General features: G+C 39.7%; 1 protein-coding gene across 3 annotated transcripts in view; it reads right to left on the bottom strand.

Moving 5' to 3' along the window:
* Positions 1-2381: 2381 nt before the first annotated feature.
* PTPDC1 (protein tyrosine phosphatase domain containing 1) overlaps positions 2382-20121 on the bottom strand; it is a 92587-nt gene continuing 74847 nt past the window's right edge. For 2 of the 3 annotated variants that reach the window (XM_027098351.1, XM_027098352.1), the window contains 6 exons: positions 19819-19937; positions 18746-18883; positions 15553-16811; positions 12436-12621; positions 9653-9763; positions 5154-7084 (listed from right to left, as the gene is read on the bottom strand). In XM_027098351.1, the coding sequence (XP_026954152.1) occupies positions 6968-7084; positions 9653-9763; positions 12436-12621; positions 15553-16811; positions 18746-18883; positions 19819-19937 (1930 nt within the window). In that variant the 3' untranslated portion in view covers positions 5154-6967. Of the gene's footprint in view, positions 3070-5153; positions 7085-9652; positions 9764-12435; positions 12622-15552; positions 16812-18745; positions 18884-19818; positions 19938-20121 lie in introns of those variants that run through there. The other variant, XM_027098350.1, reaches the window with a different exon arrangement.

The following is a 20121-nucleotide window of genomic DNA, read 5'->3' as shown; positions in this document are numbered from 1 at the left end:
TAAATTTGTTTTCCTCCTTCCCACCTTTGTCTCTCTTGGATTTATTTGCTCTTGTGCTCCATCTAGTTTAATTTTCATTTTCTCAAAGCTTTTCTTATTTCTAATTTTCTTGAGTTCATCTGCTTTCCTTTCAGAACTTCTTTTTATCCAATCATGTCATTTCTGAGTTTTTCATATTCTGATTTTTTGTTATTCTATCATAGCTTCTATAATCCTAATTTTTAAAGCTCATTTAAATATTAAGTATTTGCAAGCGTATTTTTCTGCCATCCTTTCTTTATTCATAGAGGTGTTATTCTGCACCTAATCCATTAATCTTTTTTATTCTTTTAATAATTTTATATGGGATTGTTGCTCATTCTATGTGAGATGGGGCAGAACTGCTTCCCTACCTTCATGGTTTCAGGGCTTCTTTCTCTGTGGTTTTTGAAAAGTGATGAAAAAAAAAACCAAAACAACAACTCATACTTTCTGTTCCTCTCCCAACTTTTAAAAAGATCTTCTCTTTCCTTTGTCCTCAATTTCTCCCTCCTTGTCAAATTGAATTCTACTTCCAGCAGCATCTCCTTAGTAGGAGTCACAAAGATATTTATGTTAAGAAGTACAGAACAGGTTTTTGTTCTTCTAAATGAACTATTTTAGAAATTTTTCAATTACTGATATATATAAATATCAATAAATACAATATAACTAAGCAAAACCTCTTTGAGGAACTTAATGATTCTTAGGAGAGCAAAGGGGTCCTGAGATAAACCAGTCAGAATTGCTGCAGAGGAGCCAGTGTTTGTTGTGTGCATTTGTGTATGCAGAATCCACTGTCACATGCATGTATGTGTGTATCAGTGACTCTACAGCTTTGCTTTGTCACATAGTGTCTCAGTTGCTGAGAATGGAATGCTGAAGTCCCAACCCTAATTGTGGCTTTGTCTATTTCTCCTTTCAGCTCTATCAGGTTTTGCTTCATGTAACTGGACGCTCTGATGGTTGGTGTGTACGTATTCAGGATTGTGTGTCCCTGGTGGGTTGATCCTTTTATCACTGTGTAATGTTTCTGTAATTTTCTTTGCTCCAAAGTCTACTTTATCAGATACTAATATAACAATTCTGTTTTAAAAAAATAGTGTATGCTATAACCTATCTATAACATTGTATTTTAATGTTTCTGGCAGACAGGATTTATTAATCATTTTTTATCCACTTGGCCAATCTGTCTTTTAATTGGTGCATTTAGACTATCTGAATTTAGGTAATTGTTAGAACTTAAGTCAGTCATTTTATTATTTGTTTGCTTGCTTTGCATTCCTCACTCTTGTTTCTTTTCTTTCCTGTTGTAGTTATTTGAACATTAAAAAAAAGTCCATCCTGATTATAGTTTGTGAGAGTATCACTTTGCATAGTTTTCCTAGTGCTTACTGTAGGTATGACATATGTAACTTGGCACAGTCTACTGGCACGGATATTTTACTACTTTGAATGAAGTGGAGAAATATTACTTCCATTATGCCCCTATACACTCCACTCTCTTGTTTTTAAATATAATTGCCCTAGCTATTTTTTCTATATACACAGACATCAGGGATCTCCCCTCCTTTCCTCTTCCCCCTTCCCTTTCTTTTACCCTCATTTATTGAATCCCTTTTACGTGCCCAGTGTTACACTAGGAGTAGTTCTATGGATGAAAAGAATATCAACAAATCCAGCATCCTATGTTTAAGTCCTGTGAGAGACAGAGATGCATGTGAACACACACGTGAGAGAAGAGGAAACACAAATGTCCCCAAACATGTAATAACACATTGGAACACTATCTCCATCAACTAGATCTGGCAAAAATCAAGCATTCATCACACAGTACTAAGTGTTGACAAGGATGCAGAGCAATGGGAGCTCTCATTCATGGCCGCTGGGAGTGTAAACAGGTACAAACATTTTTAGAAATGCTTTGTTATTGCATAGGAAACTGGACATGTGCATACCTTAAAGCCCATAAATTCCACTCTGAGCTACACAGGCTAGAGAAACTTGCGTGTGTGCACTCATGTGTTTATATTAATGTACAAATATAAACCACCAAGTGTCTATCACAAGTCAAAGGGATAAATGGTGGTATATCCACACAATGAAATACCACTCAGCAGATAACACACAGATCACACATCAACACGCAGAAATATGAGCATGTTGAGCAAAAAAAAGCAAGTCACAGGAAAATGCATACTGCGTTCTTCAGTTTACATGAAGTTTTTAACCAAGCAATGTGCTATTTGAAGTAAAACTATAAACACACACAAGGTACACTGTAAGCACTGAGGAGGAGCAGAGATTTTGCTTTCTCCTGTGTCAGTCAGCTCAGGCTGCTGTAACAAAATACTACAGATGGGTGGATTAAACAACAGACATTTATTTTCCCACAATTCTGGAGGCTGGGAGTCCAAGATGAAAGTATCAGCAGCGTGGGTTCCCCAGTGACCTCTCCTTGGCTTGAAGATGGCCATATACTCTGTGTCCTCATATCTTCTTTTTGTGCATGTCTGTGTCCTGATCTTTTCTTCTAAGGACAGCAGTCAGATTGGATTAGGGCCCACACATATGGGCATCCTTTTAACTTAATCACCCCTTAAAAGGCCCTATCTCCAAACACAGTCACATTCTGAGGTACTGGGGATTAGGACTTCAACATATGAATTTTAGGACATAATTCAGCCTATAACACCTCCCCACCTCTTTGGTCGTCAGGTAGTTGAATTTTACACTTAACAAAGAGTTAATTAGAACATATTCTGTTTGAAGGGATCAGAGCTGAGTTTTGAAGGACATCCAGAATTAACTGAATAACAAGTGTTGAGAATTAGTCTTCCAGCATTGTATAGAAAGAGTGCAAGTGTGGACTGAAGGGGGTAGCGAGGTGGCATACAATGCAGAACTCAGGGTGCTGATGGAAGGAGAAGATAGCATGGACAAGTGACGTGGCAGATATAGACTTGGCTCCTGATGGCGGGATGAATGATGGAATGATTCCTGGGTGTCCCCAGCATCAGCAGAGTGCAAGCACAGAGTAGCACAAATCAACTGCTGAAAGAATAGGAGTTTCGTATTAGTCTCTTCCAATTGTATTGGAACTCTAATGTGAGCATACAAGATATTCTTAGAAAATAATTGATCATCTAAACTTTGCTAAAATAATTCAGAAAATGTCACCTACCAGTCCCAGGTACACTAAATTTAGTATTTGGTTGAACCATATGAAATGGCCCATATTTGATAATTCTTGACTTGCAGAAATGGCCATTCAATATGGTTCAACCTGATTCAACGTCTGAGTAGTCTTGTTTTATTTTTAAGAGGAGAAAAAAAATGATAAAGCAATTCACTAAATCAAAACCAAGGAATATTTGAAGACTGTAATCAAATGGTCATGTAAGTAGGAAAGTATTCTAAAAACATAACTTCTCTCCCAAAAAGGCAATTTTAAAACATGTTTTCATTTGCCTCCCAGAGGCAATCTTAAAACTTTTCATTCTTAAAACATCTTTTCATCAAAAAAACCAGGAGGCAAGAGCGTAACAGCCTTCCATTGTGATATAAATTGCAGTGGATGTATGAAACTTATTTTGAGTGCAAAAGGTTTTATGATATTAAAGTCTTACTGGGACATTATTTTTAGTGACTGGATATTTTAATTGATGGCTTAGAACGAAGATTTGCCACAGCTCCACTATTGAATGGCTCCATTGTGATTACTTATAAATCAGTTTTATTGTCAGCGTTGGGCTAATCAGAGATCAGCTCATGCTTAAAAGCATAACTAAAAAATAATGCACCACTGTGTAACAGGATTTGTTGTATTTTTCTCCTGCCATTTTATCTGTAAATAATTTTCAACACCTAACAATGAAAAGGGCTCCTTTGGTAAGGTGCTAATCTTGGGCCACATTCATAAAAATAAAAAGCACCAAAGGGAATGTGGTTCTTGGTTCACTTGCACTGAAAATATATCAATGCTTATTAATTTTGAACAACAAAGATCCTATGAGTAAGCTATCACTTTTAAACAATCACCCAAATTATTTGGGGGCCTTCAGATATCAAGAACTTGGGGCATGCACTGTTTACAACATAGCATCTCTGGAAATTTTTTTAGACTTCTAGAGAACAGCCAGAAATAGCACTCAAGCATATGAGTAAGTGTCCTCCACTTAAGAGAAAATAGAGATACTTTCTCTCTATTGAAGTATGATATATGGCTATTTTCATGGAATCCAGAGTGATGAAAGCACATACTCTTTCTCAGTTGGAAATGGGAAGCTGGCTGAAGCTATGAGAAAGTAGATCAGCGTAGCATTTCTGAGTTATGCAAATAGATGAAGCAATCTCTAAAACAGCAGCACTTCATCTCAAAGAGCATCAGCAAATCTCTGAAATAGGAAAAAACTAAAAAGTGTGATATGCTAGAGATTTTATATATATATATACATATATATATATATATATATATATACACGTGTGTGTGTGCATATATATATAAAACAGTAACAGAGTGAGCTCACTCTTTTTCAGAGGACAAAAAATGTGGGATATTTTTGCTGCAGTTATGGATAATGCGATGTTCTATAATGCCATCGTGGAGTCAAGTGCTGAAAGGGCCTCAAGAGGGAGGTGAGCATGGTTCAAAGTCAGTCAGAGGGGAATTCTTTCATCAGCCAAGTGTGAAAAATACTTCTCTCTTGGTCTTGTAAGAGAAGTAAGCAAGACAAGCATGTGCTCAGCCATGGTAGTTAAGTTCTGAATGTGTGCGCTTTTGGCCCTTTCCACTCTGCTGACCTAAATTTTGCAGCCCTGTAACTTCTTCCAGTAGGTAGATTTCTATCCTCCGGGCTACAAAGAACTCCCCACCATTTCAAAGACAGGAAGGCAGGAATCTTGCTGACCTTGAGATTTTCCTCACACATTCCTCTTAGAACCCTCGTATCTGCCGCCCTCCACCCCTTTGTCATTCTGAACCGACAGGGTGGGGACTGACTAGAGCCTGGCTAGCTGACTATTCAGCCTGCAACTCAGGCTGCCCATCAGGATACTCTAATCACAAAGCCACATCTTTATCATCGGGACCTCAGAAGCACCAAGCTAAAGAACTACAAGACGAAGGTTATGGGTTTTTTTTTTCCCCACTTTTATTCAAATTAATACAAAAACTGTATACAGTCTAATTAATTTCTCCCACCATCTCTTTTTTTCAGGCTGGTGCACTTAGATTTTAGACATGCACTGCTGTGGTCACATCATGGCTGTGCAGGATCTATCCTCTAATTTGAAACGACCATTTCAGACACACAAGCCAAAAGCCACTTGTCAAATAAGCCATGGGTGGTGCCTGCCCACGTGAGACTGACTGAGATGAGGATAAACACCTTTTTAGGTAAAAAACATATTTTTATAATGTACCTTTGGATAAACGTTAACTGTTTTCTCCCCTTCTTTCCCAGATTAGGCACTTGAAAATAAGAAATTTCAGGAATGGGCAATCCAGTTCATTAAAATTCACTGGATTTGATTTCCTAAAAAATTCAAACAGCGTGGCATTTGGCATTTGCCACTAGAGTTAGTAAGACCGATAATGACTAAAATATTTTTGATGTGCTAGAGCTTGATTCAGAAATGCACAAGTTGGAGAAATTTCACTTGTTGTAAATTAGCCTTATTTCCCCTGAAATTCTGTCTTTAAGATTAAGTAGTAGCTTTAGTTAGAAACTGGTTTAATATCACTTTTATTGGGAAGAACTACTATCTGTTCTGTGGCTTGGCCTCTTGTGCCCCACATGTTCATTTAAATAATATTTAATGGCTTCAATTGCTGATAGTTTTGTTTATAAGGAACTAAAATATTTTGAGCAATTACTTCCTCTTATCCAAATGAATGCAACCTACGTTGAGTCAAATTCAGTTTAAAAGTCTTAATTCTCATAGAAGTAAAGCAGCCAAAGATAGGGCCCTGAGGCATCTGGGTTTATGGAACGATAGACTCAGGAGGTGTGGGCTGGTGCTCGAGCTATCACAACATCGGCATGAACAGAACTGCCTCTGGGGAGAGGCTATGGCTGGGGTGCCCGCCCCTGTAAGACAGTTCTTTCTGCTGGAGTCCTGCAGCTTCCCATACTGCCTGTCACTGATCTCACTTTCTCTGTAAAGATGCTGCTCAGCTTAGCAACAGCCCAGGGAAGTGGGAATAAGGTTTGATGTGTTGAGAACTGCTCCTTCCGCCTGTGACAGCAGAGGTCAGTGAGGTTGTCTGGAAGCCTGACCAAGAGCAAGTCTATTTCCTACAGTAATAAGTCCCAAACACTGCACTGTCAATCCTTTAACGTAAAACTAAATCACTCTGAAAAATAATACATTTGAGATCCTTTGCCACACTTATAAAAAGAAAAAACAGATTCAAACAAATATTAAAAAATCCTTTAAAAATGCTGAGTCAATTGCCTTCTTATTAACAAATATAAAACCATTTAAGACACTTGGTGACTTCCTTAGGTCGTGTATTGGGGAATAGACACACAGTGAAGTTTTACTACTAAAATTATCTATTTGGTAAAAACTCTAGGAAGAGTTCCATCAATAAGATAATTGTTTTGGAAAGAAGAGTTAAAACTTTTTCCAAAATGTCAAAAAGAATAAGGATGTAAACACCACATTCTTAAAATATTAGTACAACAATATTAATCCAGTTAAATAAATAAAAGAAGTGGCACCAACTTTATGGCAATTTTTCAACACAAAAATGTAACTCAAAGATATTTTAAAATAAATAATTGCTCCAAACAGGAACAAGCATTCTTAGCACAAACCAAGAGCATCTGAAATAAAGTGCTATGAGACGAAGCAGTTCCACATTTCAGCTTGTTCAGCTATGAGCAGAAATGCCATCTAGATCTTCAGGTCTGAAATATTCACGAGGGGAAAGTCAGCTTCACTAAATAGCAGGCTTAGGGCCGTCTTTTGCCATTTTTCTTTTTTCTTCCAGTGTGTGCTTAAATATTTTCTTCAGGGTGTTGTAAACTATTGGTCCATTTTCAGAATCAAAATTAACCTGGTAACAAAGAAAATTTATATTCAGGATACTATAACAAGGATTTTAACCAGTCTTTATTTTGGGAGAAAAGGGGGTGGAGAAAAAAACAAAGACTTATAAACCAAATTATATACAATTAAAATGCACACACAATGCATTTCACACACTAGTTTTAATTAAAATACTATATTAGAACTGCCAATCATGTCAATACCAAATTTATGAATGAAAACTAAAAAAATTAAATCTAGTGCCTGGATATGTACAGTACTCATGAAGCAAGTCAACAGTGAGTGTGATGGGGGTTTTGAATGCAGAGACTAATCATGGATGGTATAAGGGAAAGGTCTCCTTATTAAAACAATGCACACCAGCTTAACTGTTGGACTGAGGTGACCTGAGTGGGAAGCCTAGCTTTCCACCTGTCAGCAATTATAGCCTCAGGTCATACCTAATCTTTCTGTAAAATGAAGACCACAAGATCCATCTCCTTAGGATTTCTCTGAGTACTAAATATGAGGCTCTAACACAAGCTTGGCACATGGAAATACCTCCATAAAGTTAATTTCCTTTCCCATTGGTGGGAAGGCACCACATATACATATTTGGATTGTTTACCCAAGTTCACCGTATTGCAGGGTTAGGAGTAATGTTAGGACAGAGAACCAGAGCAGTCACCACACCTCCACCCCACTCCCATTGCCAAAGCAATGTGTGACTCCTTAGGAAAGGATGAGGATCACTTGGCCAGTGATCCCTTCCCTCCTGGAGAGAGAGAGTGAAGGCTGTTCCTTATGAAGGGCTGGGAAGAGTCTGAGATTTCACCCTGATAACACACCTTATAGATGCTAGCAGAAGACATGAGATTGCTGGGTCAGAGACAAACAACTTTATGACTGAAGGCAGCACATGCTCCATAATCACATGGGTTCCCTTGCCCTCCAACCCCCCTGGGGATGATGCAGAGGGGCACAGGTGGAGTCTGCATCACAGCTGAGGAACTCCATGCTTAGGCAATCCCCCATGTTTGATGAGGGAGCTGTGGCAAGACTACTAAGCTTTGGCCTGAAGGAAACATGATCTTTGTTACATAGGAAGCAGATGCTACACAGATTTCCTTGAAGAGCTAGCCTGGAATAGAAGCTATCAGGGCCTTTGCTCCTAAGATTGTGCACAAGGGGAGAGACCCAAGAATGGTATTCTAATATTTTTACAGACAGATTTGGAACAACTGGTATATTTAACTTTTCATTAGTATCCCCCTAAAAGGTCAACAGAAGTTGTAAAGAATTCCTACCACTTTCAGAGAGATCAGTATTCAGGATTTTTTTCCAGTTAAATTCAGAAATTTAACTTTATCTTAATCATTATTTTGTCTGTCCTATCTGCAAAAACTTAGTAACAACAGTTTGAACTGTATACTTTGTTAAACACCAAATCACAATCATCCCCACACAGCAGTGGCCTCTGGGTCTATGAAAACATAAACAGAGACGTAAAGGATCACATGACTTTGGTTTTGAGGCACTGACTCTGGAAACAGTCATGAAGAGACTGAGAGGATGCAAAGTGGTTACTGCTGTAAAGCATCAGATGAGGAACAAAGAAACCTGCCAGAAGGACATCACTTTTGAAAGAGTGGATGGGGAAAGAGATTGGTGAATGAGTACAAATAATAAGTGCTATTATCATTAATGTTTGCCACAGATGCTGTCATCGAAAAACTGGGTTCTTTGTTTAATGACATTTTTGTATCACATATGAGAGATACCAAACAAATTGGTTTAAGAGGTATGGGGAACATTTTCTTTCTTTCAATATTCATTTGGCTGCACCAGGTCTTAGTTGTGGCATGCGGGGTCTTTTGTTGTGGCAAGCGGGCTTCTCTCTAGTTGTGGTGAACAGGCTCCAGAGTGTGAGGGGTCAGTAGTTGCGGCGCGTGGGCTTAGTTGCCCCCGTGGCATGTGGGATCTTAGTTCCCCGACCAGGGATCGAACCTGCGTCCCCTGAATTGGAAGGTAGATTCTTAACCACTGGACCACCAGGGAAGTCCCAAGGGAACCTTTTCTCTTGGTATGAAATCTGGCATGTTTTTTCAGCCAGGAAAGACTGCTGCAGGCCAAAAGGATGTGCATGGAAAGGAAACATTATTTTACTTTTTGCTTAGGATTTGCCAACCAGACACGGTACCGAACTGCTAACGTTGGATGTTAAATTCTCAGCAGACAGTTTCTTGTTCAGACCCAAGGTAGAACTGGCTCAACAAGAAAAGATTCTCTGAGTTCTACTAGGAACATGATTTAAAAATATTTTCTCAACACTCAATTGTTTCTCTCTACACAAAACTTCTTTGTTCCAAAGTTTTCCTTCAAAAAACCCACAGTTCAGCCTTTTATATCATTGTTAGGAAACTGATATTTTTTAGCCAAAAGTTTGCAACTATTTTCGAGAAATGTCAAACACATTTCCATTAAAGGGAAACATGGCCAAAAGGTTTATTTTAGAGAAGGCTGGTGACCCTCGGATTCTGATTTACAAAGATGATACTGAGTGTGGTCTGTAGGGGGAAAGAGAAGTGCCACCCACCTTAGTGAAGGCTTTAATGGCACGTGCAAGAACGGCTTCCTCCACGTGGGCAGGAATCATCTGCAGGCTCACTATGCAATGCAACACGCAAAGAATAGTCTGTTGCTGCCCCTGTTTTTGCAGAAATCAAAATCAAACAAGTTAGGGGTGGGATGGGGAGGGTGGGAGGGAGACGCAAGAGGGAGGGGATATATGTATACATATAGCTGATTCACTTTGTTATATAGCAGAAACTAACACAACATTGTAAAGCAATTATACTCCAATAAAGATGTTAGAAAAAAAATGCGTCAAGAAATAAACTTAAAACAACTGCTAAGCCAAGAACTGGTTTGTGACCAAGTAATCATTACCTCAAATACTAAACTATGTACCAAGGGCTCTACCAGTGTTTAGGGTTATGTGTTAACTTGAAAAGCTTTCAGTAGATAATATCAAAGCTAGTTAGTTATTACACAAAGTAGAATTGAATCTGAAGATAAGTGCAATTTAAAATCAAATGCCTTCCATTCAGTGAACTGAGGACGATCCATTCTTGTTGTTTCTAGACATAATTGTTTCAGTATGGCTAGTAGATGCTGACACGTCACAGTAATACGTGGACTAGATGGCTGGGTACTCAGTGCTCAGTACCTTCATCATGTCTTGCCAGTGGCAGACAATACTGAGTGGGGAGGGGCAGAAGAAGAAAGACAGCCACAGCCGTCCAGGAGCATGCCATAAGGGGGAAGGTCCCTGAAGAATGTGTCCCCAACTTGACTCCTGCGGGTTGCTTACTTTGGAGAAACAAAGGAGAAACTCCATCACTGGAGCAATTCGCATTCAATACACGTTGCTCCCTGAGAGCCACTAATTTCACTTCTGGAAATCTACTCTAAGGACATGATCTGAAATGCAGAAAAACCTGCAAGCACAAATTATCATTACAGTGATGCCTATAAAAGTAAAAAACTCTAAATAAGGTAAATGCCCTGCATGTGAGGGTTGGAGTGAATGATGAGGAAACAGCACAATGTGACAGAAAGTACATGACCTTTGTGCCGGAGTTTGTATCCTGCTCTGACACATGCTGCACACTGTGGGCAGACTGCTTCACATTCCCTTTTATGAAAAGTGGGGCCTCTACCTCTCTGAGTTATGGAGATGAACAAAGGTGAAAATATAAATTATGACCTAGCGAGGGCCTGGCCCACTGCCACCCAATGAAAGTTAACTGCCTTCCTTATCCACCCTCCTGTTTCATCTCTAAAATTTAAATGCTCAGAAAATAGCCTAAGAAAGGGACTGCAGATACAGGAAAAACCTTATCTTTAAAGACATGCATCACACAACTGTGAGCAAGTGCCTGTCTGTATCTCTGTGTGTCTATATGAAGTAGTAATAGTAGTAGTAGAAGATTTGGAAGGAATGAGGTGTTTACACCACAGCGTAGTAGGTTACTCAAGGCTGATTATAACATTGTTTCCTAAAACAAAACAAAGCCGATTTATAAATGAAAATTTAATATCTCTTCAGGGTTAAAAATATTAAATTGTATAAAAGAATCTACAATGAAAAGTCTCTCTTGCTTCTTAGATCCACTGTCTCCTACTACTATTCTCTAAAGCAGGGGTCCCCAACCCCCGGGCCACGGACTGGTAACAGTCCATGGCCTGTTAGGAACCAGGCCGTACGGCAGGAGGTGAGCAGCGGACGAGTGAGCAAAGCTTCATCTGTATTTACAGCTGCTCACCATCACTCGCATTACTGCCTGAGCTCTGCCTCCTGTCAGCATTATGGTGAGTTGTATAATTATTTCATTATATATTACAATATAAAAATAATAGAAATAAAGTGCACAATAAATGTAACGTGCTTGCATTATCCTGAAACCATCCTCCCCCCAACCCACTCCATGGAAAAACTGTCTTCCATGAAACCTCTCCCTAGTGCCAATAAGGTTGGGGACTGCTGTTTTAAAGGCAACCACCATTATCAGTTTCTTATTTTTCCCTCTATATTTTATACATACACAAATTATATACATAAATGTATATATGTGACACACACCCTTTTTAAAGAAATACAAATGAATGCATATTCCAACCTACCTCAGTTATTCACATTATATGTTCAGAGTAAATAAGTAGAAACAAATACTTGAAAATGAAAAAGTGGTTAGTTATAACATATCCCCATGTTAGAGCATTATCTACCCATTAAAGTTAACATTAATGAAAAACTTAAACATGGAAAAATACCTATGTTACAATTTTGAGCAAAAAGGAAGTATAAAGTTGTATGTGAAATAATTTTTACCAAGTTAACATATGCATCAGTAAGATTGAAAGAAAAGACTTGAAAAAGTTTAAAGTAGTTCTCCTGGGGTTATGGGTATTTTCCCTTTTTATTTTTTGTATCTTCTAAATGTTTATACTGGGGATGCATTTCTTCTCTTACCTTGGAAAAATTTAAATTAGACCCCGATAAGGGATTCTGTGTGAATTCTTTTTTTTTTTTTTTGTGCTACGCGGGCCCCTCACTGTTGTGGCCTCTCCCATTGCGGAGCACAGGCCCCGGACGCGCAGGCTCAGCGGCCATGGCTCATGGGCCCAGCCGCTCCGCGGCATGTGGGATCTTCCCGGACCAGGGCACGAACCCGTGTCCCCTGCATCGGCAGGCGGACTCTCAACCACTGCGCCACCAGGGAAGCCCTTCTCTTTTTTATAATGTTTTTTTTCAGTCTGTAAAACTTGTATTGAGGGCCTTAGTTAACTTCATCAACTGTTCAACAGCTACTTTACCTTCTCTAATAAAAACAGTGCTTCTGCGGCATCCGCAGATCTGTCAACCAACATGTCCACGTCCTCTTTGGTAATCACAGGCTCCTTCAGCTGCTCCACCCAAGACCACATCAAACTGCACAGGATGAAAGGATCCCTTTCGCCACATATTCTTTCCCAAGCTCCATCTCGGGAATTTAGTTCTTTCTAAAAAGGAAGGAAGAAAGAGAAAAAGAAAGGAGAGAGGAGAGGAGAGGACAGACAGGAAAGGAGGGAGAGGAAGAGAAAGAGAGAGACAAAGTGAGGGAGAGAAGAGGAGAGGGAGGCAGGCACGGTTTGACATCTGATGATCCTTAGGCTGTCCAGGAGAGTAAACTCTTAGGCTCTGGGGTGTGGAATGGGACCCCTCCCAGTGACCCCACTTCCAGCCAGTACCTTGGGCTAAGACATGCAATTTCTCTAAGCCTCAGTTTCCCTTTGTAAAGTTCATCTCCACCCCACAGGTAGACTGACTAACTGAGAAGGCTGTTAAAGCTCTTGGTACAAAGAAAGGCTTAGCTAACCTGAGTTCTCCACTTTGTTTAGAGACCACAGAAACAGTTCAAGAAGAGGGAACCTTCCTTTTCAGGCTCCTTGGAACAAAACAAATATTTACTGCAAGGAAGTAGAATGGTAGATGAAAAAGTGTAAAAGTGCCAAAAAGTCAGTAAATGTGGTATATGTATTTCTTTCAAATTCCTTTTTAGAATCCTATGTAGAATTTAACAAACAAGCCCTGTATTCTGAAATTTGATAGGGTAAAATAACTAGGAAGTCTTGCCAATACTCCAAATGTCTGGAGATAATTTAAGATTTTAAAACTTTACCTCACAGAGATCAGGGGAAAAGTGAGATAAGAATTTTAATTTCTGACAGGGTTCAGATTTGTTTTTAATAAATAAAATATGTGTTTGCAATAGTAATAAGCAGAATAACTGCCACCATCCATTCATTCACCCATCCAATATTCATAGAATACTTATAGTATGACAAGAACGATGATACAAGACTTATCTCTGATTCTTACAGCAACCCAGCAAGGAGGTCTCCTTTACAGATAAATGTACTGGGGGGCTCAGGAAAGATGAAGTAACTTGCCCAGGAGCCCAAAGTGTGAGAGCGCATTCCCAACCCAGATCTGCTCTATCCCAGTCTGTGATGTTTTTCTCATGCCACCAGGGTCCTCCAGCAACTGGGTTTCTCTTTATTATGTCATAAATAAGCCAAAACTTTTAGTTGTGGATAGTCCTTCATATCCCATAGATCATGTACATAGCAGAGTAGCTTTTACTCAATTTTTATGTTGGGCAGAAACAACATGACTCAAAGACCCTCTTAGTAGAACAACCATTACATCATTGTTGTTTTCTGAAATCTTCCCGCTGGGTTAGGAAAAACATCAGGGATGATGGAAAGTATTAAACACATGAACTGTATCCTGGCCCTGCTGCCTTTGGACCACATCGCCTCAAGCACATCACTTGACCTCTGTGACCCTTAGTTTCCTGACCTGTGATACTTAATTCATAAGGACTGAAAGATTAACAAAGAATCTGTAAAAAACATCATCTGTCTCACAGGATTTCTGTGAAAATCACATGAAATAATAGATGTGAAAGGGCCTAATAAGGGCACAGGCAGCATTATCCTACTCAAATCATGTTCATTTTACTTTTTCCAGAATTCAACTGATTTGTTTTATTACTGAAAGACCCACAATAAAATCTAGAAAGGAAAAAAAAGGCAAACCTATCCAAATGATAGGGTAGTATCTACCTCTAGGAAATGCTTTCGTTTATATTATGTGTTCAAACAGTCTGGCCCATGTGGGGCTGACCCATGAGGGGGTGGTGAGCTCTCAAGCCTGAACCCGGAGGTCCTGCCACTAGCTACTGTGGCTCACAGCGACACAGAGGAGACCTGCCCACTGAGTGGAAGGCTTGTTCAGTTTGGAGTAGGAAATAAAGAAAATACTTCATGTTGGAAGAAAGCAATACATTTAACTGTTCATTAAACAAAACACTACAATTCTGATGGAGAAATCGTGTGTGGAAGCGCTCTCCTCCTGTCACACAGTTGCAAGTGAGGGTGAGGCTTCACGCCTACCCTTCCCGCCTCTGCATCTGGAAGGTCTGGCCTCCTGAAAAGTGTACACACCTTGTTTGATTAATGGTAGGATATGGAAAAGTAGCTACACAAATAATTCATGGTAGGTTATGGGCTAACAAGCCAAAATTTCACTGAGCCAGGCCTCCCCAGGTCAGCCCCGCATTTGGGCAGTTTACTTGTTTCTGATAACTAGGTTTATAAGGCCTGCCTTTTCTCTAGACCAGCTGCTTATTTTGGGCAGAGAGCAAGGCTAATTTAAGACTGTCTTCCTAGTGAAAGTACAACACAAGAAGGCGTTAAAATTTAAAATTTCACATTCTAATTTAAGTAAAGGCTAAGAAATAGACCCCAAGAACCCAATCTCAGATAAAACCAGTGGCACAAAGGTACGCTGAGGCCACTTCCATTTGCCTTCCAGAATCCAACACCTGACTTATTGGGGTGGACTGGGAAGTCTGCAGGAGGGAATGCTGAGCAGACAGCATCCATCACTTGTCCTTCTGGCTTTACTTGATAGTTGGGTTAATGAGCTTTGGAAAAGAATTGTCTCTATTTCATTTATATCTCTGTCACTGGTTCTCAGAGAGTAGTTCCCTGCTAAGTCTCAGGTTAGAGATACTTCGGGTCAGTTCCTACAGCTGTCTGCTGTGGTCTGTTCATCTGTCCATCAGTCCTGCAAGCCCAGTGAGAAAGAAGGAAACTATGGACATCAATCAATATCATTGCCTTGCTCAGTCAAGCACCCTGCTGAGTGCTAAGCACTAAGGGCTTTCCTTCACAGAGACTGAAATGAACCTACAAAACAGCCCTGTGTCTGCTGTTTCTATGACAGCAAGCTGGTATTATAGCTGAGTAACTTGAAGTTCAAAAGTTACGTATTATACAAACATGTCTTCAAATTCCTGTAACAAATGAATTTGGGAAAATGTACTGTTTTTGCTCTTACACAAATATTTCCCACTCATATATAATTAAATGAAATACAAGTACCTGCCACATTTCTACCTTCTTTTTCACTTCCTCCTTTTCTGCAATCTCATTTAAATTTGCCAGGGCTTTGGCTGCCAGTATTCTCCTTGCTTCAACACTCAAGTCAGAATGTAAAGCCGTGTATGGAGCAACTTCAGACAGGTATTTGCTATCCTGGGTTTCAGGTCCAACCAAGAACTGTGCTTTGGGACTGGACGCACAGTCCACGGGGTGGTGGCAAGTCTCACTGTCCTCCGTAACAGAGCTTGGGCTACAACCACCACGAGTTTCACACTCACAGTGGGACATTTGCTGGTGAGAACAGTTTAGTTCCTTAGGGATATTTGCAAAATTTGGTGTAACTTGTTCCCCAGGGTTGTATGAACCTGAAATACCGGAAGAGAAGGTTCTACTTCGCTGTACTTCCTTTGGAATGTTCGTCCTATGGAAAATTGATGACCTGTCATCTTTGAGTCCTTCCAGGCCTCCCAATTTAGCATGATTCCAGAAAGAAAATGTACTGCGGACCAGCGTTTCCTTATTTAAATCTAGCTGTGGAGACTGTGGGGAGTAACAATGGCTTATGTGCTTCTGCTGCCTGGGGTTATGGCAAAGCAAGGCCTGGGCAGGCGCTGTCCACGGAGTCCTCCCTTGCTCCAGAAATGACTCGGCTCTCTTTAAGTCCGAGTCACTGTAGCTGAGCTGCCTTTTCAGACGAGTCAGGGGCTGAAGGCACTCAACATTCCGCCTCTTCCAAAGAGGGTCAAACTCTTGCTCACTGGAAAGAATCACATCCTGATTCTCAAAATCTGCCACCACTGCACTGGGGGTGAAAGAGTCCGATGCATCACTGTCATGTCTCAGTAACTCTTTATCCAGCTGCATTGTGACCATCTCAGAAACAGTCTTTTCAATTTCAGCAGAGAGGCCAGGTACTTCTGCCACTTCTTCCGTCACTACTGGCCTGTTCTCAGCTAAGTCCAGCAACAATTTGCACACGAGATGGATAATTTTGGGTACATGTTTCAGAAGTCGTGCCTCATAGCCATGAAGCAGATGCCGCTGACGAATGAGATACTGTGCTAAGGTGACAGCATGTGCCTTGGGGTCACAGCAAGAGAATATATTGCGAAGAGGAATCAGAAACTGAGTAAATTCCCTTACACATAGTAGCTGTCCTCGGGTTTGTATGGAATTAGGTCGCTTTGCCCGAACAAATATAATTGCTTGGTCAGCAGTCATTCTTGTTGCAAAAACTAAGTAACATGCTATTAAAACACCTGAACAGTGAAGAAGAGAATACTGATATGAGAAAAGCTTATATTTTTATTTATACTCTTTGGTGATTTAAAATTTGAATATCTGTTAGGAAACCATATAAATACAGAAACATTTTAAGGACAACGATAACTTTTTGTACAGGTGTTCATCTATTTACTAAGTCTATGTGGCAACCCTCCCCTTGACTGAGAACGCTTGGTCACCTCTGTACTCCAGGGCAAGCACCAAGAACTGTCACAGTGAAGCTGAGTAGGTGTGGAGTGAGGGCGGATGACTGAGTGTGGAGGGTGATGACTGAATAAACTGATGACCTGGCCCATTGACCGTCATTAATGCCCAGCTCCAACATGGAAGAAAGCCAATCCTGCTTTCCACGTTGAACAGTTCTTAAAAATTTCTATCCAATCAGTCTGTACACTCTACCTGGAACTTCCCACCCCTGCCATCTTTGACATCAACTGGTGGCACATTCCAGACTGGCATTTTTCCTACTTGGGTATTTTTATCTTTGGCAATTATTCACATTCACAATCTATTTTTTTCTCCTGATGATTCTTATTTAAGACTAAACTAATGCCTAAACTAATATGTATTTTCCTCTAGACCATAACTATTTTTCTATAAGCCCTTAATATTAAGGAAAACAGCCTTAACAGTATAAACATTATGTATTCTTGTTAATTAATACTAAATTAAAATGAATAATAAAAAGGCAATAATCAATTAACTCAAATATAAAAGTTAATTAACATCAAGTAAAAGGCAATTCAAAAGACATCTGTGTAAATCACCAAGTTTGTGAATCTCGTTACACGTGAAAATCAGAGCCTCTGAAAAATGCATGTTTTCCTAGTACACGGCAAGGTCCAACCTATCTTTCTCACTAGGACATGGCAGTTCTTCAGGGTAAGTATGAAATATCTGCAGAGCTATCATGTGGAATCCCTAGAACAGTGAGATTTTGGCTCAACCATGAGAGCTGACAGTCTGGGACAGAACTGAGTCTCTACCCTAAAGATGCTCCCCAGAAGGTGGAAGACCCAGTGGTAGGTATATGGGTACACTGTGGACAGAGTCGAGCTCAGGTGTCTGGCTAGATTACATGACAATGAAGATTCCAACTCTTTTTTTTTTTTTGTGGTACGCGGGCCTCTCACTGCTGTGGCCTCTCCCGTTGCGGAGCACAGGCTCCGGACGCGCAGGCTCAGCAGCCATGGCTCACGGGCCTAGCCGCTCCGCGGCATGTGGGATCTTCCCGGACCGGGGCACGAACCCGTGTCCCCTGCATCGGCAGGCGGACTCTCAACCACTGCACCACCAGGGAAGCCCAATTCCAACCCTTTTTGTGCCTCAATATCAGTATTGCACTGATATTCTGCAGCATTTTTAAGTAAAATCATTTATTTTTATATAGAATTCTAGGTACAGGTAAGACTCTCCTTTATAAACAAAATCCTTACAGCCATGGGTTTTAAATCATGGCCCTGCCACTTACTTGATGTAGCAAATTAACCTCCTTCAAAACTTACATTGTTGCTAAAGACTTAAAAAGATAGTAGGTGAAACAATGCTTGCTATTTTCATTATTATTTTGGTTCAGGAAAATTACATTTTAAAAAGACACTGCATATTAAAAATAAAATGTTGATTTTTTCCTTTAAAAAAGAAAATCAGAAAGATCATTTAGCTAGCTTTGGAAATCCACCTATTTATTACTCAATATGATGAGGTTTTAGCACTAAATCATTCAAAAATACTCTTATGAATATATGGTCACTGAAGCTATCTAAGATATTTCAAGTATCTTTTACTGACTTGTTCCATTTGACTTAAAACTTTGATAGGAATCTGAAAACTATCCTCTAGAATTAGGAAATATTCCTTATATGTTTAAACATGTAGAAGGACAATAAAACCACCTCCTAGAATTTACCTGTTCGACCAAGCCCTGCATGACAATGGATAGCTACTTTTCCTTCTTGTAAGGCAAATGTCATCACCTTCACCATATCTAAGATGGTGGTAAGGGATGCTACACCATAATCCTTCCATCCAAAATTGTAGAAGTAAACTGGACAATGAGAAAGAGAACAAGAAGAAAATCAACATACAGGAAAAATACTTGTAAAGACATTTGAAAAAAGTGAGTGAATTCATGAAAAGTATAAAGCTGTAAGGCATGCAGATCTCACTGGATGAGTAGACCTAAAATAATAGGCTTTTTACATTTCCAGTAAATTTACTGTTAACATTTCTTAAAAAGAACATTCTATATTACTTAATACATTTCCTGCTGAAACTCAGTCAGAAAGAATTAAGGAAAAGCAGGATTGCAAATTAAAGTCAATGATCTATGCCAAAATTACTCAACCATGGAGGGAAAGCATGCAACCTTGTTTAGCACGGAAACATGTCTAACTGACTGATAAATGGCATAAGGTAGTACATATAGATTTTCTAACTAGTGGGATAAAAACCTAACATACACTTCTTAAAAACAAGTTGTAGATTGTCACATACAGAATCCCTGCATCCTACCCAGGGGCAGAGCTATGCAGTAGGTAAAAGCATGAATGAGTCCTGGGTTCCAATCCTGCTGCCATGTTTAAGCTGTGTGATCTTGGGCAAGTCAGAACTTCCTCAGCCTGTGTGACCTCATGTGTGAAGCAGAACAACTATATTATGTGACTGCTTTAAGGATTAAATGAGATGACAGGTCTGGATACTGTTTATATTAATTATACAGGCATTATTTCTACAAGGTCTCCTCTCAAGTCCCCTCCCACAGGGAAAAAGAAATCTTATACTTTCAACACCAATACCACAGAAGAATGATAGCATTATTTAAAGTCAAAGTTAGCTCATCTTCACTTTTTAGAAGCCCTACTACACTATTATGCAGTAACTGTTTATTTCCATCACCTTTTTAACCTAAGAGCTGAATAAACAGAAAGTCTCTGAGTTCTGTCCTTGGTAACTCATGGAGAAGAGGATGGAAGGACTTACTGCCAGCCTCCATGAAGGCTTCAGGAAGGTATGTGAAGCCACTTTCTTGTTCCAGAGGGTTCCCACAGCTGGCATGCTCACCAGGACGCTGCAGGTTGATGATACTTTTTATGCCATGGCTTAAAGGAAAAAGAAAAAAAAATTAGTCATATTGGGAGGTAGTGTTAAAAAAATTAACCATTTTTGGCATTAATAAACATTATTAACTACTTTCAAAACCTTAATTGTCTTATTTGAAATAAGTTCTTCACACTCCTGTTGGTAAAATGAAAGCAACTTTCCATTTGAAGTCAAAAGCAATAG

This window comes from Aethalodelphis obliquidens, unplaced genomic scaffold (assembly GCF_003676395.1).
Source record: "Aethalodelphis obliquidens isolate GAN/ISIS:26980383/991018 unplaced genomic scaffold, ASM367639v1 scaffold122, whole genome shotgun sequence".
NCBI classification, from domain to species: Eukaryota; Metazoa; Chordata; class Mammalia; order Artiodactyla; family Delphinidae; genus Aethalodelphis; species Aethalodelphis obliquidens.
The sequence above is the reverse complement of the archived record's forward strand: the minus strand, read 5'-3'. Positions and strand labels throughout refer to the sequence as shown.